Source organism: Lissotriton vulgaris, chromosome 1_1 (genome assembly GCF_964263255.1).
Source record: "Lissotriton vulgaris chromosome 1_1, aLisVul1.2, whole genome shotgun sequence".
Lineage (NCBI taxonomy): Eukaryota > Metazoa > Chordata > Amphibia > Caudata > Salamandridae > Lissotriton > Lissotriton vulgaris.
Window position 1 is genome coordinate 273955875 of NC_141685.1, and position 23387 is coordinate 273979261.

Here is a 23387-nt window from a genome sequence, read left to right on the forward strand (position 1 = left end):
CTCGTGTTTTGCTGCTGCCTGCTAACGCCTTGCCGGACCCGCTGCGCGGGTCCCGCTGCGTAGCGTGACTCTCTCAGAGTAGGAGGAGAGGGGGAGTCTGCCTTTGAAATCGCCATCAAGCCTCGGACACCGGCAGGGCTGCGAGCTGCCTAGCAGGGACTCCAGTGACCAGGAGTACCTGCGAGCATCACCTGTGGCGCTCTCCCTGCCGGCACCGCCCCTGTGAAGTGGGTTAAAAATCAGCGTTTCCCTTGCCTTGTGGGATACCTTCACGGACTCACCAGCGTTTTGGAGCCTCGTGTTTTGCTGCTGCCTGCTAACGCCTTGCCGGACCCGCTGCGCGGGTCCCGCTGCGTAGCGTGACTCTCTCAGAGTAGGAGGAGAGGGGGAGTCTGCCTTTGAAATCGCCATCAAGCCTCGGACACCGGCAGGGCTGCGAGCTGCCTGGCAGGGACTCCAGTGACCAGGAGTCCCTGCGTGCATCACCTGTGGCGCTCTCCCTGCCGGCACCGCCCCCTGCCCTCCCCTATTTCCACAGGGTGGGGCACCCGCTGCGCGGGAGCGACCGGGGCGAAGACCGGGCAAAGAGCGGGCCGTTTGAGGCCGTTCGAGGACTGAGTGGACTGGGCCAGCCCTCTAGGTCTCAATTTACGGGCTCTATCGTTGTCATCAGATATCATGTCATCACGTGAGTACAAAGAGAGGGCTGCAAAATCTAAATTGAAAAATGGAGCCCTAGATGATTTCATTACCAAAACTCATTCAGCCATAGATACTGAGATTGCTAAAATGCAACGTCGAGTTTCATCCGAACTGGACGCTGCAAGGAGGCTGTCACAGGAGTTAGCTGCGGCCAAAAAATCTTCTTTAGGTGCCATTGCCTTTTCGAAAACCCCTGACCGTTCCACTGGCAAGCCTCTTAATCTGGTTGAAACAATGGCAGATATTCACCAGCCAACTGTTCCCACTATACCCACACCAAAGGAGAACTTATCATCACCATCATTATCCCCTAACTCTTTAAAAACGCCTATGGCTGGGTTAATAGGGGAAACGAAGGAGTGTAAAAAAGGTGTGCCGGTGTTGGGTTTAAAAATAACATCCACAGAGCAGATTGGGGGAACTTCTGATATCAAGCAGCAAGGGCCATACACTAAAAGGAAGCGTGGTAAACAAACATCATACGCCAGGAAAAAAGTTAAGGTTGCTAAGTCCCAATTATCCACTAAGTTGCCCTCTCCGTCGACAGCGATCAATACACAACCTTCTGACTTGATACCAGAGGTTGATGTAGACTCACTGGCGGTAATTCAAGATAAGGATAAACTGATAATAGTGAAGGAAAACAATGAGGGCCCACTCTGTGTCATAAATGGGGAAGATGTTGAATTCCTGACTGTAGTATGGGAGACGCTCAAAAAGCTTTTAAATCCCTTTGAGGATAGATTATTACAGATAGGATCTCAACTCTCAAACATTGAAAAGAACTTTTCGCATTCAGGGAAAAAACCTCCTTATAAGGAAGATAAAGATCTCATGGCCAGTTTTGAGAAACTTATAAAGAGTCTATTGAATCCCTTGATGGAGAAAACTCAAATTATAAACTCAAAACTAGATCAATTGGAGTTTTTAACATCTAAGAACACCGCCCTATTGGAGAGTCTGGTAGGAAATAAAAAACAACCAGTTACTACTGTTGGTGAGACTAATATAAAAAAATACCAGTTTAGGGAAAAAGGCCCCGAAGACCAACCTGATACATCAATCTAAATCTGTAACACCTGCAGATTCTAGTGGTATCTCCCCTTGTAACACCTCATGTGCAGCATCAGCGCCTTTAAATAAAATCAAGCAGGGGAATACATTGGGCCCTAAGCCAAGTAACTCGCTGGTGGTAACCACACCGGTTAATACATCTGCCCCTACCCCGATTAACACCGAAGGGAAAGAAACTCCGTCGAGTAAACCCCAGGCCCCTAGTAAAACCCCATTACAAGGTAGACAGATCTATGTGAATATACCCCCGGAGTCTGCCCCTTACATGGCAATCCTGACAGGTGTCCCATTAATCCCAGAGAATAAATATGAGAAAAACGAGGACCTCTTAAATAAAACAAAATTCTGGCTAAATACAAATAGGCCATTAACTGAGGATACTGTCACAAAAATCTTAAGTTCCCTGGGTTGGACCAAGTAAAAAAGACCTGGAGGGTGATTGCATCCTGATAAACTTTAGAGACAACTGGGTTAAGGATATTATTTGCAGCAAGGCTAGGTTTGGGAGGATGGGGGATATTCAGTGTGTGGGTCTTGAATATTTCTATCCCAACCTCTATCAGACTATCCCTGACCAAAATCCCTACCATCGAGGTTATAGCACAAATGGTAGACAGCAAACGGGTTGGACACATAACCTGAATATGAATCAAGGCCCGCAACACTTTTGTACCCCTTGGCATGAGACAGTTCGCTTTATGGGACCACCAAGTATGGGTAATTTTACACAAGTCCCTTATAACCCACGAAGACCAAGGTTTAGGGGCACAGATTATCCTGGTTGGTTTCCAGATAACAACTACAACAATATCCCATTGAGGAATCGCTTTGACCCTTTAATGAATTTGGATGAGGTAGACTGACTACCACCCGGGATCAAAGACACTGTACCTTCCACTCTGAATGGGGGAAAGAATGAAGAACTAGGGACACGCATTAATGATGATTTAGTGCAGGTAACTCCTGAGTGTGATAATGTGAATGCTGGACATCTGCAGCCAGGGTCTGCTGTTATGCCGGTGGGTATTATCTCTACGGGCCATGAGAGGAATAGGCTATCATTGCCCGACCAAAACACCTCCGTCGTAAGAGATGCCTTGGGAAGTAATCATGGAACTCAAGGGTCTTCACTACCGTCATTACTATCTCTACTATCTTGGAACATTTCCGGACTACAAAACAAACTAGAAGATGAGATATGGTTAGATTTTGTGGAAGCTCATGGAATCCTGTGTTTACAGGAGACGTGGTCTAGGACCACCTGTGATATCGAGGGCTTTCAATCACTTGCTGTTTCGGCCGTCCCATCCACATCGGGGAGGGCTAAAGGTGGAATAATGACAGCGTTATCAACAAAACTACAGGAGCTTAAAACCTTGATACTGGTAGAGACAAATTGGTACCAAGTGCTGTTATTGGAACATCTTTTTCCTAAATCAGTGTTACTAATTAATTGGTACTATAACATCTTTAATGGACATGATATCTCAATAATTCAAGGCTTGGAGGATGCTCTGGGTAAAGTTCGTAGTAGGTACCCTTCTTCGCCTCTTATTTGGGTCGGTGACTTTAACTGTACGTTGTGCAGCTTTGGAGGATCGAATGTCTGTGGTCTAGATGATTTGAATGCCCAGCCCCTAAACCATTTTAGACATACACCTCAGGGGGATGCCTTGAACAATATTATCATCATAAATGATCTGCGTGTAGTAGACCCCTGGTCTCCCCCAGTCACTCTGTATATACCAACTTTTCAGGGTTTGAGGGGGGAGATGAGTACAATTGATTTTGTTTTGGTATCGAGCAGTTTTCTTAAGTATGTGGACAAGTTGGAGGTGGTGGCGAATCCCGCTAGTGATCATAATCCTTTAATATTGTCATTGTGGGTGCCAACAAAAGAATCACCAAGGACTTGGGAACAGCCGATTAAGTATAACAAAAACCAAGGTGACACCATGAAATGGGGGAAGGTAAATGTGGCTGAACTGGAGGAAGATATTGTTGTAAATTGTAAATCGGAAATAGAATCATGTTTAGCACCGGGATCGGACCCCCATCAGGTCATTGAACGTTTTGAGAAGTTGTGTGGCCAAGTAGGACAGTGCTTAAAAAAAACCCAAAGGGAAGGGAGGCCTAAAGGCTTTTAGATGGTTTGACTCTGTGTGTTCTGCTACACATCGATCATTAAAATTAGCTCTGTGTCAAAAGCCAAGAAACAAAGAGCTTGTAAGGATTAGCAGAAAGGCTTATAGGGATGCTATTACAAAAAGAAAGCAGGACTTAAAAGGCAGGGCTTGGGACGATCTTGAAAAGGCAGCAGAATTAAGACAGTAGGCTCTTTTGGGAGGTTATTAATCGCCCCCTTTTCAAGAGCGATAATAAGGAATCTATTGCTATGCAGGTTACTGCTGATCAATGGGTTCAACATTTTAGTAAGATTTTCAATCCCAATTCTATTGCAACAATGGCAAGTACCGAAGGGACAGGGGATCTGGTGGCATCTCCCTCGGCTTTGACCCTCAGCTCATCAATTACATTGATTGAGATTGAGGAAGCACCAGGGAAAGGAGCATCATTAAAAGCCCCAGGCCCAGATGCTGTCCCCCTGGATCTCTTTAAGTCCAATGTTAGTCTGTGGGCACCCATTTTATTGAATGTTTTTAAAGCGGTAGTGGTTGGCCGTATCCCTGGCACATGGAAGGAGGCAACTGTAGTGCCAATCTTTAAGAAGGGTAATAGGTCTGATCCACGTTGTTACCGCCCGATCTCTTTAATAGATGCCTCATGTAAAATTTTGGGTAGGGTAATCTTGGCGAGATTAGAAAGTTGGGCAGATTCTACCGGATTTATAGTGGACTCCCAGTATGGTTTTTGACGTGGAAAGGGGACAAATGAGCAGTGCCTCAATCTGGCACTTATCTTGGGCAAGTACATGAAGGCCAAAAAATCTCCTGTACATCTAGCCTTCATGGACTTGACAAGCGCTTTTGATACTGTTTGCAGGCATAAGTTGTGGAGGATGATGAGCGATATGGATTTGAGGAACCTTTAGTCACACTGCTCCGTAGGTTACATGAAGCAACCAATGTATCTATTAGATTTGGCACTGGAGGAGAAATAACGAAATCGATACCTTCAACCGAAGGTGTGCGTCAAGGATGCATCTTGGCGCCTTTTCTCTTCTTGGTTTATACAAATGGATTAGAACAGTACCTATTAAATCAGGGCTGTGACTTCCCAAAAATCAACGGTAAAAGCATTCCCATGCTTTCTTATGCAGACAATACTGTCCTAATGACATTGACAGGAAATAGCATGCAAGTGTGTCTAGATGCTTTTAACACATTCATGCTTGATCTCGATCTAAAGGTAAATTTTGAAAAATCCTTTGTAATGTCTTGTGGCCCAAAGGGGTCAACCATTAGGAAGTTCGTGGTAAACAATCGCATAATTGGGAAAGTGGGAAACTTCAACTACCTAGGTAATCTATTTGATAGTAAACTAAGTTGGATACCGGTAATGAAGGTCCGAGCCCAGAATATGACAAGGGCGATAGAGGGTATTTTTCGCTTTTGTAGCAAACTGGGGCAAAAGCACATCATGCATCTCAGAACCCTTTATACCTCAAAATGTTTATCCGTAGCCACCTATGGGGCAGGGGTGTGGGGACCGAAACGCCATCTGTGATACAGGTGGTGGAAAATAACTTTATAAAAAGGGTCCTATCAGTTCCAAAAAGTTCTTCAAACACTTTCTGCCACAATGAAATCGGTATGGTCAGTGTTTCTGATACAATCCGCCTGTCCCCCTTACTGTTATGGGGCAAAATCTAGCAATCTGAAGACCTGCAACTTACCAAGAATATTATCATGGATTGCATGGCTTTAGAAAACTCAAAACAGATTCCCTGGCTGTCTTATGTCTGTAACATGTTGAATAAAATTGGACTTAGTTCTTATTTTTACAACCCAGAAAAAATTGAGGGAAATTATAAGATGGACATAAAGACAAAGTATCTGAAGTCACTGAACCAGCCGTCTATGGATAATGTTATTGATAATGGTATTGCACATGCCTGTAAACCCCAACCACAGTTCTACTTAAAATTTACCCTTAACGTGCAATGGCGATTCCTTTTAACAAGGTTTAGACTGGAGATCCTCCATTTTCTATTTGCATTTCCGAAACAAGGGGGTTGGTGTGAGAGGCTGCCCCCTTGTCCTTGTAATAACAGGGATAGGCAAAGTACCCTACATCTGGTTCTCTTTTGCTCCTTATATAAGGAGCCGAGACTCTGGTTTATCAAACCAATCTTGAAGGGGAGGCAACCTCGCACTTATAAGGAAGGGTATGAATATTTGTTTTCACTATCCTCTGTAGAAATCTGCTGTTCTATGTTAAATTTCATTAGAATCTCACTAAAGATTAGGAAGAAGTATGGGTAGTACCACATGTATAGAAATTTCTTAAATGAATATCATGTTCTGTATATTCTTTTACTGTTATCATCATGTCTTTTTTTTAAATAATTCTGATATAAATGTGCTTCAAATTGGCATTCTTTTTAATACTGTGAGGCAAGATGAATTGTATGTTCAATACTTTTATGATTCATTTTATGTATCGAATAAAGTTTTTGAAACGTGTATATTGCTAATGAGTTGAAAGAGTGCTTGTTTTTGTGATGGCATCTTCTTTGTATATACTACACATGGGAGCCTGCAATGATTGATTTGTAAACTTATAAAGCGCACGAATGCCCAGGGGCGTCATGGCGCTGTGTTAAATGCAGAAAGTCTGGAGCTACCAGTGATATGAGGTTCTAACGAGGATGTAAAGAGCCAAGTTTTACGGCCTTCCTGAATAATGGCAGCGAGGAGCTATTTTTTATTGAGAGTGGTAGTTGGTTCCAAGTTTTAGCTGTTTGCAGTAGAAAGCTTCCCCCCCCCCCCCTCCTCCCGACCCCCCCATCTTAATTGCTTGAATTTAGGAACCTTAATCAACTTTGCCTCGTTTGATCCTATGTTCCTTGGAGGTTCGTACTGTTTCAGTTGAGTTTTTAAGAAGTGGGAACCTACCCCATGAAGGGCCTTGTATGCTAGGCAAACTGACTCGAACCGTATCCTTTTCTACATAGGCAACCAGTGGAGGGTTCTTAATCTGTGGGCAACTGGCTCAGATCTAGGGATGTCCAGCACCATCCTTGCTACTGCGTTTTGTAGACGCTGAAGTTTTGTCGGGTGTTGAGTTTGTATCCCAGCATATAGGGCGTTTCCGTAATCAAGCCTGGATATTGCCAGTGCTGTTATTTACATGATTCTTGGGGAATGAAAGGCAAGAGTCTTTTTATCATTTTCAGAATGTACCACACAGAAGAGGACAGTTTGTTAATCTGAGCGTTGAAAATTAATTTATTGTTGAATACAAAACCCAGGTTTCTGACTTTATCCACTGGGGAAGGGCAATTGCCTACGCTATCAGACCACCATTTAGGTGACCAGATGTTCAGATCTTTCCCAAGTGGCATGACTTCGGTTTTATACCCGTTTACTTTTAGACAGTTAAGCTGCATCCTTGATTAACTTGTTCCATGCAGTTGCTAAATCTATCTGCTGTTTCGTCTAAGTTATTTGCCGCTGTAAAAGCCCATCTCTAATTTCCCCATTAGAGTTGAGTAGTGACGTCGTAATGCATGCTACACCGAAGGTGAAATGTAGGCCACAGTGTATCATTGCAGCTTTAGTTTGAATAGTTTCAACAAAGAAAATGAGACTGGCTTTTTGTTTTTCTGATCTATTTTTTTTCTTCTTTTTAATGACCAGAGATCAGCATTAGACATGTATATATATTTTTGGCATTACATAGGTAATTACTGTAAAGATGGCTTATTTGCATATTTCTACTCCTTCTGAGCTACCTCGTTTGTTTTAAACTGACTTGCATTAAACTGATTTTAATAATGTTTTGCAACAAATTACTGGATGCGTTTTGGTATGTGTGTGTTTTTTTTTTTTTTTTTAAAACAATTTATTTGCTTTTGTACTTTAAAAACAACAAAGCTGTGGTTTACAAATAAATGCATGTGATCAGTTGGAGTAATAGATGCCACAGCCATTCCACTCAATAACCTACATTGGCGCCAGCCCACTACCGCAGTCCCAGTCCAGTGTTGACATTACATAGTCAATTCTGTCTCAGTCCAGATCATGTATACTGTTCTCAACCAGCAATCCATTCGCCTTTAACACGGACAACCCCTGGCACTGTATACGGGCTGTTCCAGGCTCAATCAATGATCCATACCCATCTGCTACCTCTCCAAAAGTGGGCTTTATGTGTCCTTCTATGCTTGTGCAATGTCCCGTTTAGTGACTAATAAATCAAGCAACAACATAGCTCTTTTATATCTGTCTCATAATATGTCAGTTGTGATGTGCAGCAGAGCAACTTAGGGGTTCTAGGGAGATTCCTTTCAAGAATGCAACCCCCCCCCCCCCCCCCCCCCCCCATGCGAGAACCCCTGTCCACAACGCAGTGAGACCGCAACTTTGCCTAATAGTGTGAAAGATGTCACCTCACAGAGTAGAGCAGCTCACACACAGTGGTGTGGCCACAGCTCCCATCGTCCACAGCCAGCCTCTAGTAAAGTAGACCTGGTATAGGTATTTAAACTGAACGGCGCAAAGTGTAATCGCGATGGCAGATTCACTAGGGGATTCCAGTGCCTACCGTCAGTCGTTATCTGTTGGTGAACCCAGATCATGTTCCTAGGCCTCTTGCAGCCATGCAAAGGAGTCCAGTGTGTTAATCACTAGTAGTTTATATATACGTGACATTGTATGCTATGTTGTAGGCCTAGAGAAGAATTGCCTGGGAGCATGTCGTGGTAAGAGATGTACGGTGTAAGAGTGTGCCTGTGATAAAATTTGCTATGGTGTAGCCCATAATTTGCCTGAAAGTAGATACATGATTTGTATGTAGTTCCTGTTAGAACGCCCCCCTCTGGGGTTTCTTTGCCTAAATCCTCATAGTTCTGCTACCCGTTGAAGGGGACACCCAGTCTGCAGAGGTGTTTCATGTGTCAAACGTTTGCCCAACCCATGGCTCTGAGTGTCATGGTCTTGATTGTGAGCATCACTTTGATGGTGGGGAGAGGGAGGGTAGTCGAGCCTCCATATAGCAAATGGGAAATCCTAGTACCCCACATCGCCCATATTTCGGAAGCATATCCCGACTTTTTAAACCTGTTAAACCACTATTCGTTAAGAACCACCTAAATGTGAGGCCTTGTAGTAGGAGACCATATCTGGGAAGATGATTCCTCTCCATCAAAGGCAGAATAAAATGGGCATTTTGGCAAGTCCGTCTTTGGGCTCTGGTAATCCTAGAGAAAACGGCACACAAATGCATTGAGCTGAGTAAAGACGGATGGGATATGCAAAGTTGTTAAGTGGGTAGAGTAGGTGCAGTAGCACCACCATCTTAAAGATCACTCATCTGCTCATGAAGGAAAGGGGGGCAGGAGGGGGGAATGGAGTCCAGACCACAACCCAACACCCCAACACCCCTGGTCAGGCTGACAAGTTGGGAGTTCTAGGATCTGTCCCACGTTCTATAGGAGTTCCTGTAGATACACACCCCAATGTATTTGAATCTTTCCCTCAACACCTGGATGTCACCTGCCCAAGTTATTAAAGAGTGAAATGTATCGGTCGGGTATATAGATGATATTGGTGCGTTGAGGCAGAGTGCTGGGAAATCGCCAAAGTTCTATCTTATCTGAAGAACAACAGGACCAGACCACGTCTGCTCATTGTGGAAGACTAGGAGGTTGTCAGCTTACAACCTGACCATGTCTGCAAGGCCTGGTGCCTTTTTTCAAATCCTTTTATCTGTGTGTCTATCCTAAGCCATTCTACAAGCAGCTCTATGGCGAGCGCAAGAAAGATGAGGGAACAGCGGGCAACCCTGTTAAGTGCCACTCTGTTTGGGATACTAATGCAACAAAAGTGAGTCCTATCTTAATCCTTGAGGTTGGAGCTGTATGAAACCATTTGAAACTATTATTATACCTGGGCCCAAAGGTCATTTTAAGGAGCAGGGAGTAAAGATAGTTCCACTTCACTGAGTCAAAGGCTTTCTAAAAACCGATCAACAACATGGCTTGTGTAAGTCCAGGTAAGTCCAGTTTATGCGATCAAAAGCTTTGGTTGTGTCGACTGTAATGACAGCTAGTGGTTTTTTATAGGTGGATTCTATATCTATAGCTCCAATTAGACTATAGGTTAGGTCTTTAATACCTCAGCCCCGCACAAAGCCATTCTGATCTTCATGGAGGAGTACTCCTACTGCCCCATTCGATCTATCTGCTAATATTTTCATGAAGAGCTTGTAGTCCGAGTTTAGCAGCGAGATAGGCCAAGGTGACTCACAACAGCCACGCGGTTTACAAGGTTTAGGTATCAAAGTGACAGTAGCTTCATTCCATGATGAGGGAATCTCTTTTCCATTTTCGAAAACCTCTGACAACAGCTTAACAAATAACGGCACTAGAGACTTTCCTAACTTTTGGTATATCTCAAACGGAAGACCATCTGGACCTACCGCCTTGCTGGTTTTCCCTGCTTAGATGGCATTCCCAATTTCCTGCACGGTTATTGGACTGTTATTAGCTTTGTTTTTGGAGCACAGAGATTCTACAGGGGGCTTCTTGGCCCCCTGTTTATTGGACGCCACATAAATGATCAAAACTGGGGAAAGGAGATATTCCAAGATGTCCCAAATGTAGTAAAGAAAAAGGCGATGATCCTCATATGTTCTTAGGATGCCCGGCGATCCAAGGGTTCTGGCTGGATGTGAGTAAGACGCTACTTTTAATACTTGGAGAAAAGCTCCAGGTAAGCAAAATTTTGGTTTTCTTTGGGATTCTGTGAAATCATGAATCCTTGTTAAAAAATACCAAAAAATGATACTATATCTAATATTGCTGGCCCGTAGGGAAATATCTAAAAATTGTGTAAAAACAATTCCCCCAACAAAATTAGAATGGTTGGCCTCAATAAAATGTCAACGGGTTAGAGCATCTAAACGTAAACAAAATGAGTTCTGGCTCCCCTATGAGAACTGGGAACATTCATTTATATAATAGTCCAATGATTAGGCCTCAAAACCATGTTGCTTAAATACTCTGGCGGTTTCTTTACAGACGGTCTAGAGAAACTAGCCACCTATGGTAGAGTATAGAAAGTAAGGTGTAGAGCGTACCGCCCCGGGTCTAAAAAAAAAAAAAAAAAATCACCAGATTGTGCCAACTCGAGACCACGGTGTTCGGATAATTAGCTTTTGTAAACCTGGACAAAGAGGACTGAAAAAAAAAAAATGCCCTTTAAATCCGGGTTGACCAGATATGGCTAGAATGACTGTCGGCCATATGCAGATCAGACTTGAGCATCCCAGTTCCCGAGGCCTCCTGGAAAAAGTCCAGAAGGGGTACTCCTATATGTGAACAGAAGGCCATAAAGAGTTCCACAGGGAACCCATTGGGCCTGGAATTTTACCTGACATTAATTGAACCAAGACCTCCCCCAGCTCTTCAAACCTGATCGGACCCTCAAGAAGTGCCCTTTCCACTCAGTCAATTTCTTAGCAGGAAGATCAGCCAAAAATAAGGACCATTCCACATGTTTACAGTAGTCCGGCTGCGAGTACAGGTTTGCATAATAGGCCTCACATCTACATGCTATGGGGTATTCACCACTGCTTAAATGCCCTTGGTCATCTAGATTATAGGTGCTGCATTCGTGCTTATAGCTGCTGGTGCAGAGCCAATGCAGGGTTTTGCTAATTTTGTACTGGGTCAGGGATTGATTGATTGATTGATACTTTGCCTCTAACTCCAGAATGCGTAACTCGGTTATCTTCCTCTTGCATACTTTTTAAAATGCGTTTATTGGGTTTTCACATAAGATTGAGCCATTGCATTGCACAATCAAAACAGTATGATCTTCCATGCAACAGAACACAAGTGACAACAAACTTCAATACAGTAGCTGCATTAGTCAATCTCCAACACAAAAACATTTAGCTCTAATGATGGACCTGAGGCACCTTTCAATACTCCAACATGAGCTGCCTTAATTGTTTTTAGGATATCCTTCTTTACAACCGTACTACTCGATGACTTAATCGGAATTAACAAAGTTGGGTATTGCAAACCGTGAAATCGCCATACCTTAATACCCTAATTTTCAAATCTATTCGCATTGACCATTATTTTACTAACAATATCATCGTTTAGCCAAGTCGTAATCGTTATCTCCCTAGAGATGCTGCCACTATCTTTCTTGAACTCCACAAAGTCCAGATCTTCAGATACTACATCCTTAAGTTCTGGAATGCATTTAATAGTTTCAAAATGTTTCCACGAATCAAAATATCGTAGGTGCCTCTTGTAGAATACTGGGGACAAAAAGCCACTTTTCTCTTTTCAGCCAACACATCGGAGGTTACTATATCGTTCTTTACTCTCGAATCGGCTAATACCCTCATCCCAGTATTGGGGGACAAAACAGAGACCGTCAAATTATTTCTTTCAACCCGCTCAGGCGGCATTAAGACCTGTATAGGTGGACGATCCTCCTGTTCCTTCATTTTGCATGGGAGAGGAATGTGATTTACACTTTTCTCGTTTTTGGTTCTGAATACAGGGTCGATCAGATTGATCATTCCTATTACGTTGAGGTTGGATGGGATTAACTTTTGTCTTGTTAGAACTATTTTGAATTCCATGTTGGACTATCCGTTTCTCTCTAGATTGTACTGTCCCTGCCTCCCCTAAGTTTATTTCAGGCTGAACTTTAGGCCCTACTATAACATTGAATCGGGATTAAAGTGTTCCGATTGGTGATATTCTTATTTCGATACTGGAAATGTGTGCAATGCGGGGGATTCAGGTGGTTCTGCTTCTCCCGCTGCCCATGTGGTGTACAATGTTTGCTGTGTGGCATGGTTCAGGTAGTGTGTGGCTGGCTCCTGTGCCATAAGTGATCATAATGTCCTGAAATTTCATGAGGGTGCCGGTGTGGTAGAGATCCCCTAGTGGTTCTAGCCTCCTTCCACAGATCTGTGTCATACCTTCGCACCTCCCTCTGAATTCCCGGTACCTGCCATATCACTGTGGATGGGGTATATAGGAAGTGGTGGCCTTTATTATGTACACATCTGCACCACCACAGTCTAGCCACATTCCTCTGGCAAAGCTCCCACTGTGAGCAACAGCTTGGGTCCGTCAACCATGTGTAAACACTCTTCCTTCTTAGGATCCCTTGAATAGTTTCCCGTTAGGGGGATGGGGTTCAGGGGATTGGGTCGGTTGCAGCCAGCCCATCAGCCACTGCAGCAGCGCTGCTGCGCAGTAAAATTCTAAATTAGGCGCCCTGAGTCCGCCCTCCAGGAAAGGGCGTTGTTGGATGACAAGAGCCACCCGTTGTCGGCATTCGTCCCATATCAACTCCAATAGTAGGTAGTGGAGTTCACAAAAGAACTATGAGGGAAGCCTAATCGGGAGTTCAGCAAAAAAGTACAGAACAAGGGCTAGTACCAGCATTTGGATATCGCTTCCCGGCCTAGCGGGGTGAGAGAGAGTGATTGGCATAGGGCAGAGAGTTAGGGGTGGAGGCCATTGCATTGTCCTTATTACCTTCTGAGTGTCCTTATCCGAGGGGTAGATCTGGACATCTAGATATTTACACATTTCAAAGCACCACCAGAGCCAGCAGCCTGTTGGGGCAATCCTGTCTGGTTCAGGGGCGGGGACTAGGGGAACTCACATTATTTGGACCAGTTTACTTTAAGCCCCGAGATGTCCCTAAATTCGTCTAACGGGTGCAATGATCCCTTTTTTATTTTTTTGTTTGTTTATAAACTCTTATTATTGAACAATTTCTCAGTATACAGCAAATACAGTGGACGAACCAGTCGCAGAGTGTACACGTTAATCAGAGGAGACCATATCATGCACATGGCAGTAACAATTGTAATGATCAGAATCTTCCAAATAGGTCCATCAATCTTGGGAGGGAGGCCCTCGCTTCACAAAAGAAAATAAGGGCGTCATTCATGTATAGTGAAATGTGTGTGTAGATCCGGTATCCCCCACTGATGTGGGCGTTGATGTAACTGGCAGGCCAGCATGCTCCATCACCAGGGCAAAGATCAGCGGGGAAGCTATCTGATAATGTCTGGCCGATTCGAACCTTTGCAGTCGGGCTCTTGTACAGTTTGCGGATCCAGCCAAGATAACCTGGGCCAAGCACCATGCCTTTGCGGTTCAGCAGTAAGAAGTCCCAGCTCAAGGTACGCAACACATTTTTTGATGTCCAGGGACACCGCCACCGGGTCATAAGCCTCTGGGGAGTAAGGGTTGTGGATGAGGAGTAATAAACCTCCGATGTTGAGGAAGGTGCTGCGCCCAGGGATGAACCTTGATGATCCGCATGCATGAGGGTGCCACCATGGGGAGCAGTCTGTTCGCCAGTACCCTGCCTAGGATTTTATAATTGAGGTTCACAAGTGATTAAGTTCGATACAAGCAGACATCAAGTGGGTCTCTGTCTGATTTTGGTACGACCACGATCAGAGCATCCTGAAGCGAGTCCGGGAGATGGCCAGTCGCTCTGGCTTCGTTGAACATCTCTAGTAAATGTTGGGTAACTTGGGTGGAAAAAGAAGAGTAATAATCGATTTGTAGCTCATCCGTGCCCGGTGTTTAGGTTGCCCATATTTCTTCCAGTTGGAAGGGCTCAAGGTCGGCCCGCTACAGCGGGTACAGCTTAGTCAGCAGCAGGGCACATAAGTAGTCACATATTCTCTCCGGGGATGACCAGGAGTCGACCCCTTGTTGAGTACAAAGTATTGAGCAATGCATTGTGCCAGGTCCTCGCGAAATGGAGGATCAAGAAAACTAGCATTCTGTGTTTTTTTTTTTTTATTACAATATATATAATTTAAGGTTACTCGCTTGTTTCTTTTCCTTGTCCTGGAAAGACAGGCACGGACCTGGTGCAAACCATCTTTATTGCAAATAATCCGCCATGACGCGTTTCAGCTTGGATAGATGCCACTGCAATGGGGGACTTAACTATTTAAAGTGACAAGAGCTACCAAATTCCCATAAATACTGAGAACAGACTAAAGTTACAAGTGCTTCAAGTATATCTGTAAACACTGTAGACAGACTGCCGTACATTTGGAAACGGAATACATTAATTAAAACATCTTGTATATTGTGTTATTTCAAAATTATGGTAAAATACCAAATTTTATATCGTGCAATCGCTAATATCAAAATGTTTAAAAACATGATTGTAAACCTGAATTATAAAGGCATTGTTTAGTGCGAGCATTATAAATGACAATGCAATTAGAATACATGCATCAATGCATTAAGTCTGTAAACCTTCTTCACGTTCACAGATCCTTTCAGCTGCTATGCCATTAAAAACCCCTTGTGTTTGATATCCTTGCCTTACTTATATATGTTTCATTGCAATATTTAGCGGGTACATGCCAACAGTAACTTCTCAATTTATTTTTGGACTGTCGAATGATGTAATCATTTTGGATCTGGTACTACTCTGTCATTACCATAAGTGGTCTGTTTTAAGTGCAATAAAGTGCCTAAGTGCTGAATATAAAGGGCTTTGTGTACATAATTTCCCTCTCTTTAGTTGCATTAAAGTGAAACAGTATAATACAATTACAATAGGTCGGCAGCAGCATTGTATGATAAATTTCGACCGGAGTGTCTTAAATGGCAGTTCATTTGTCCCATATGTTTTCATGGAGCATTGTATATATATTTTGTTCATGTACATAACAAATTTGTATAAGAACCCCAGAATTCCCCCAAAATTTTATATATATATACACACACATTTTTTAATTTTTAATTTTTCTTCTTCAGCCGCTGAGGAGGTTCCCGTTCGATGCCGCCATTATTTTCTCAGACATCCTCGTGATACCGCAGGTGAGTAATACAGGCCTCAGACTATGGCCTATGGGAGGTGGGGGGGGATTTTGTGGGTTCTAGTTTTATTCATTTACTTTTCTTCTGTTGTTGAAGTGAATTAATAAAATGTATGAGAACTGTGAAGATGTGCACAATGGGAGTAGGGTCAAAGGGTGTAGCTAATAAAACCTAAATATTCTTTATTTTTACGGACTTTCATCTTCAGTTAACTACGTATTATATAAAGCACAACTTAAATGAAAAATAAATAAAATTTAAGTTAATCAGTGGGAAATGCACTATTGTACGCTACAAAACCTTTATTAGTTAATGCACTGCAGAGGTCTGTTTTGGTAACCGGAGAGCTATAGAATTGAATATTGGTTGGTGCAGTGGAAAATAGTGACTTGTGTATTTTTAGAGCTAGGAGGTTCCCGTATGTGACAGATAGCACTGTGAATATCCATGTCATTATTTTAAACTTGCATTACACACAGTATAAGATAGGCTGCTACAAAATGTGCAAAAAGGTTTATGTTAAAGTGCTTCCAAAATATAGATTTTAGTAATACTCAGACTGTACTTGGCGCAATTTTATTTTTTATAACTGTCCTTTAGAAGCACACTTTTCACAGCTCACCTGGTAACTCCCTTGTAATACCACTCTTAAAGAATAAATCTGTGTTATCAGGAAGCTTCAAGTGATTCCATCAATTAAAGCCATTAGCGGCTTCCAAGCACCGTTTACATTTGCAGATTAACCAGTTGTGCACATTTTCATTTCTTTTAGCCAAGTAGGCACCCTGGCAAGAAGGCTTGTATACCCGTTTGCATCTCCCTCTGTTTCACAGCTGAAGCATTTCAACACTCTCAATTAACCGTCTGGGATGATTACCTTTTCACAGAAAGTAGGATAACTGTTTTTTCTTATAAAAAAAAAAGTTATGGCACATCGTGCGCCTCAAATCCCGCCCACATCGACGACTGCTCTTCTTCCACTTACTTTCTTCCCTTCCCACCCCAACTTGTTTCCCTCAGCTGTGGCTGGGTCCAAATACCACAGGGCACACTGTTCGGAGCTTTGATAAAACAAATATTTTCTGGGATCTGTGGTTGTATCTCACGTCAGTTGAAGACATTGGACGTAAATACCAGATCCTGGTGGTTTGCGAAAGGAAACCACAACGGTAGAGCTTTGTTCATATGGTGACGACAAGGAACTATTTCAAGCCCTCACACCTATTGGACCAGCATTTAAAATCTGTACCCAAACTCGCCCTGAAAATGGGTCGTGGAGGGCGGCCGCCCAAATCCTGGTTTGCGAAGCGCTCCCGCTCATGGGTCATGGAACTGTAAGCACCGTCCTCAGTTTGGAGGCATTTCTAAATTGGGTTTGGGGACTATACATCTCAGCAAGCACTAGCAAAGCCAATACATCAATCTTGCTTTTTAAGTCCTAAGTTAAATATTTTATAAGCCTGGTGCAGTGAAAAATCAAAAACATTTGCTTTCTGAATACAGTGCATCAATGAAATAAGAAAATGTCATGATTCAGAGTACTTTTGAGATGCAAAATAGTCCTTCATGCATTGCAATGGAAACACATCTTTGGGGGCCGAATAATACTTCATATACCCAATAGCCTCGCGTGTGAGAGAAATATTACTGTGGGCAAAGCCATAGTCCACTCTTTATTGTAAAAAAATAGTAACAGTAGGTCTTCCAAACAGCTGCACCTTCAAACCAGTCCTAAAAAGGACGCAATTACTGGGACAAATTTATAAAAGCCGTGACCAGGTGATGGAATGCCTGTGGGGAATAAAAATGTGAAAAGATTGAAGGACATAGGTATGCATAGTTTAAAAATAAAAAGCTAAAGAGAGCGATGGTTAAAATCTCCAAACAGCTTAAGTGTGTGAAAATAGTGGGACATATTCAGAGGGTGTGTGGGTCAAGTAAGAGTAGTCCAGATCTAAAATTTGTTGGGGGAAGTTCACTAATACGATGGTACATGATAGTCGATTTTTCTCCATAATGTCCCTAAAAATACAGCTTGCATGTGACTGCACTCTATTCTTCTGTAAGCTTTCTTCACCTTGGCTCCCAATCTCCCTGAGTACCTTGATTCCTCCTACCCATCATCAACACCCCATTTCCCACAGACTACCCACATTTTTGCTTTGTTGGAAGTATGTTCAGCGATGACTGGGACCACAAGATGCCTAACTTTCTGTGCAGGCATGATGCCTCAAGAGGCTTTTCTGCTGTAATGGACCTGAGGCCTCTGTGCGCTTGAGTCCACACCTTGCACTTGTCCCGGATCGTCTGAAAGCGATTGTAGAACTAGGACAAGATTTTCCACAGTGTGTTGTACTAGATGTGGTCACAGAGATATCTACTTTTGACAGGTGTGGGGTTAGCGGTCTCAGGAGACCTCCATTCACTCACGATTCTCCTTATGCATCTCCCTCCCTTTTTTACACACTTGTCACTGGATTAGTTGATATTTGTATAATGCTTTCCATACCCCTTTTCGACCTAAATGTGGGGTTATCTGACTCTACTATTTTGATAACATTTAATGCGCCATGCAAGGTGTTGAGCGCTCTGATATCTGTGTCTTGTTCCTTGGCGTCCTTCAGTGTGTCTGGTTAAAAGGGCGACTCTGTTTTATATTTTTTGGTAGGGACAGTAAACATTTGAGGTACAAGGTGGTATACATGAGCTGGTGTAAGAGTCCAATGCATCCCCCTTTTTTACCAAATAATTGGAGAGCTCCATTATCCCTGAAGCGAAAGGTGTGGCTTAGAATTTGGCTGCAAAATGTAGCTTGGCCCCCATCCCAGGTAAACTCCGGTGTCTAGCTCGAGTTAGCCCCCTGTCCAACTCTCTATAAGCCATCCGGACTTTACCATCCTAGGAGATTTTAATTTCCATTTAGAGGACCTAGGGGATAAAGACACTACCCAACTAATAGCTGATCTACACGCGGCCGGCTTATCGCAGCTGGTGGACGTCCCCACTCATCAAGCAGGACACACGCTGGATGGGCTGTTCACCAACAACCCCAAGCTTTCCCTCTCTTTAGTCAGTCCCGTCGTATGGTCGGATCATTCTGCTGTGATCTTCACCATCCAGGCTATCAACCGCAACCTCTAAACCTATGCCCCGCATTTCCATCAGCTCTAGAGCCTGGAAAAATCTGGATCACTCACTTCTATCCCAGACTCTAGTAGACTCCCGGTATGAGGTCTCTCCTAATCCCAGCGTAACTTCCAGCAGATACCAGGAATGGATTTCTGATGCAGTGAACCATGTGGTCCCTGCTAAATCCTTTATTTCTAACAGGGCATCACCATCCGCACCATGGTTCACGGAGGATCTCCGCTTACAGCGTCAACACTGTAGGAACTTGGAAAGGCGTTGGCGAAAGCATTACAATCTTGTAGACAGGCAGACTTATAAAGATGCCCTAGCACTATACAAAAAATCCATTGTAAAATGCAAAAGTACCTTCTTCCTGGCCCAAATTGAATCAGCCCAAAACTCAGCCAGAAAGCTGTTTCAGGTAGTTGACACTCTTGCCAACCCCCCTACAGGCGCTCCGACGGAACCCTCTCAAGTCCTGTGCAATGCGTTGGCCAGTTTCTTTTTCACTAAGGTTTCCAGGATCTACTCGTCATTCTCCCTCCCCACACGTTTCATTGCCCCTGATCCCCCTTCTCACATACCCAAGTTCACTAACTTTCTTCCGGTCTCAACCGAACACATCAGTAGGTTGATTACCTCTATCAAGTCCGGCTCCCCATTTGACCCATGCCCCCCAGCGATACTGAACACTCTCACTGAGGTCATAGCTTCTCCTTTAACGGACCTTTGCAATTCTATCTTCCAAACAGGCATTTATCCGGAAGTCTGGAAAAAGGCAGTTATTAAACCGCTATTGAAAAAGCCGTCTCTAGACCCCACTGACTCGGCCAGCTATAGGCCTATTGCTTGCCTACCTTTCCCGGCCAAAATATTTGAGTCACTTATGACCTGCAACTATCTGAGTTCATTGACCATCACGATCTTCTAGATGATACTCAGTTCGGGTTCAGGAAATATCATGGCACAGAAACGGCCTTAATAAAGGCTTCCGATGAGACCAGGACCATCATGGATCGGGGGGGGGGGGGGGGAGGGGGGTCGGTCCTGGTGCTCCTTGATCTGTCTGCCGCCTTCGACACGGTCGACCACTCCATCCTGGTCGACCGTGTCGCATCCCTGGGGGTAACTCTTCACGCAAAAGATCTCATTGCCTCGTTTCTGGCCAACCGAACTCAAGCGGTGAAACTGGGCAATTTCTACTCGCCCACTTTCACTCTTCCTTGCGGGGTCCCTCAGGGATTTATTTATTTATTTATTTATTTATTTATTTATTTATTGACATTTGTAGAGCGCGGCGAATACCCGTGGGCGTCTCGGCGCTAGTTAAGGGATGGATCAGCAACTGGGGTAAAGAAGATATACAAGGCTATTGGTCAAATAACCACGTCTTTAGCTGTTTGCGGAATGTGAACAGGGAGGGACTTGCTCGGATATGTGCAGGAAGGGTGTTCCAGAGTCTAGGGGCGGCAACCAGGAAACGCCTGTCACCCCAGGTGACTGTTCTAGTGCAAGGCACAGCCAAGAAGTTCTGAATAGAGGAACGAAGAGATCGGGTTGGGACATGATGGAGAAGATTCTGTTTGAGAAAGTGGGGACCTTGATTATTGAGTGACTTGTAAACAATACACAGCGATTTGAATTTGATACGGCTGCGTATCGGGAGCCAATGGAGATCCCTAATGATGTTTGTAACTGGTGCGAACTTGGGGATCCCAGCCAGCGTTCGTGCGGCTGCATTTTGGATTGACTGCATCTTATTTGTCACTCGGACTTGGGCATTTAAGAATAGAGCGTTACAATAGTCCAAGGAGGACAGGACTAGTGAGCTGACCAGTGTTTTCCCGGCCGTGTTCGGTAGGAAAGGTAGTATTTTCCTAATCATTCTCAATTTCATATGAGCTGAAGCCGCAGTTTTATTCGCATGTGCCATAAAATTGAGGCCAGCATCGAAGATGACGCCTAGATTTCTCACTTTGCTGGCTGGACTCGGCGGGGGACCGAAAGATGGTGGCCACCAGACAGGTGACCAGCCCGGGGAGAGGTGACCGAAGATGACCACTTCAGTTTTTTCTGAATTGAGTTTCAGACAATTCGTGGCCATCCAGTCTCACTAAGCCCCACATTATTCAATATATATGAGGCAGACTTGGCGAGGGTTATAAAAGCTCACGGGCTGCGGCTAACCACCTATGCCGATGACACCCAACTGGTGCTGGCAGTTCAAAAAGATGGTCCCGCAGTCGCTGCTAGATTCCAGGAAGGGATGATGGCCATCAGCTCTTGGATGGCGGATAACAGTTTAAAATTGAACTCGGATAAGACCGAGGTGCTGACCTTCGGCAGGCTCTCTCCTGAGTGGTCTGCGACCTGGTGGCCCAGTGATATGGGTGTCCCCCCCCCCCCCCCTCGCACACCAGTAACCAAGGTCAGGAATCTCGGCATCATGTTCGATGATAAACTGTCTTTTAAGCATCATGTCAACGCTGTGGCGGCATCCTCTTTCTATATGTTGAGGAAAATCAAGAAGTTGCTGCCGTATCTCCCCTCAACTGAAGGAAAAACCTTAATCACCACGCTTGTCTTCTCAAAAATGGACTACGGCAATGCCCTTTTCCTCAATGCTCAGGAGCAGGTTATATCCAAGCTGCAATCGGTGCAGAACGCGGCAGCTAGAATATTGCTCGGCGTTCCAACTAGTCACCCCACTTCCGCAGCCAAATACCACCTACACTGGCTGAGAGTAAAGAGTCTGATAAAGTTCAAGGCTCTTTGCATCGCCTATAAAGCCATTCATGACTCAGGACCTAGGTTCCTGAAGGACACCTTCCGAATCTATGTTCCCAAAAGATCTTTACGATCAGCCTCCACACACATGCTCCCGGTGCCACGCACCAGAACCACCACATGGGGAGACAGGCGCTTCTTGGTAGCAACCCCCAGGCTGTGGAACTCCCTCCCATTGGCTATAAAAACTTGCCCTACTCTCATCATGTTCCGCAAGCTCTTGAAGACTTGGTTATTGAACCAGTGATCCCTTTAGATGCCTTCTGTTATTAGGAAGTTCTGCATGCGCCGAGACACCCTAGGGTATTCGTGCGCAATAAAAATCTCAATAACATAAACATCCTTCAGTCCCTGGGAAACCTGACTAAGGTTGCAGAGCTTCAACCTAGGGTAAGCCCTTTAAGACGAATCGCACCCTACCAGCTCTCCCTCATCCACCCCTTTAAGGTCAACCCCACAGGTCCACCATGTTTGATGGCTGTTCAGAAATGCTTTGTCTGCTTGTGTTGGGATATTCTCATATCTATAATACTCAGCCACTTGAGCTCCCACAGGCTTCTCTATCCACCAACAAAGCCCCCTCACCCCAGCAAAGCACACAAGCAAGAAGTCCCCTTCAGGCACTGTCATTCTCTGGACTTGACCCCTGCACTCAGTGTACTCTCTTCTGTCACTGAGCCAGTGATGTCTCTCATTGTGTGAAGGCACCTCAGCTGTGACCACCTGAAGGGCCTATAGCAGGGCCGGCCTTAGGCATGGGCGAGCTGGGCCTTGGCACCAATATTCCGAAGGGCTCATGACTTAATATCATGCAAACAGCAGCTCGTCCATCCCACTTGGTCTCAATCGGGTCCCGTTAAAGACTTTTTAATAAGCCCTTAATGTACCTCAGCATAATTGTTAGCACCCCATCAACACCCTGCCCTCCTCCCATCTCCCTTGCACCTCCTGCCGTCACACGGCAGCCCACCTCCCTCTACCCCCTCAATGAACACCAAATTTTCTTTTCACCCAGGAAGCCGTCGCGGTCAATCCGATTGTGGGATGGCCCTGGTCTGCAGGAACACTCTTGAGTCCTGTACAAGTCCGAGACCTTGCCTGTAGTTACACTGACCAACTCACAGAAGATGCCCCATGTCAGGAAACCATGAAGGCAGCACACCGCCCTGAGTAACCCCAGTGGGACAAGCATGCCTTATAGCTTCCCAGTCCTGTCCTCCGCACAGCCCAAGTATAATGGTACAACTCATCAGTATGAAGCTCTGCCGAGCAAGGAGCTCGCCGACAACCCTGACCACAGCAGTGAGCGACTAGTCTTTACAAAACATGTTGCTAAATCGACAAATACACAAGTGCTGTGACAGATAACTTGAATTAATGAACTGATGAGACATTGTAGTTTAGTCTATACCTGGGTTCTCCGAAGTCGGTTCAGGAGGGCCAGATCCATGCCAGATTTTCTGCATATCCTCTTTTAGATAAATGTAGTAATCTTAAAAATCTGGTTTGCATCCGGCCCTCCAAGACCGACTTTGGAGAACTCTGATCTATACTATAACATTGTGTATTGTCTACAAGTCCTTGTGCAGTACAGTTAGGGTTTTTGGAATGATGCTGTGATGGTTTTCCCTGGCTGTTACCTGGATCAGATGTATTTTAGATACTATTG

The 23387-nt window shown here is 44.4% G+C and overlaps 1 protein-coding gene across 1 annotated transcript in view; it reads left to right on the top strand.

The window, feature by feature from the left end:
- Window positions 1-23387, top strand: part of UROD (uroporphyrinogen decarboxylase) — a 121899-nt gene that overhangs the window by 32348 nt on the left and 66164 nt on the right. The window contains exon 4 of the mRNA XM_086952300.1: window positions 15740-15802. Coding sequence (XP_086808426.1) covers window positions 15740-15802 — 63 coding nt within the window. The remainder of the gene's footprint in view (window positions 1-15739; window positions 15803-23387) is intronic.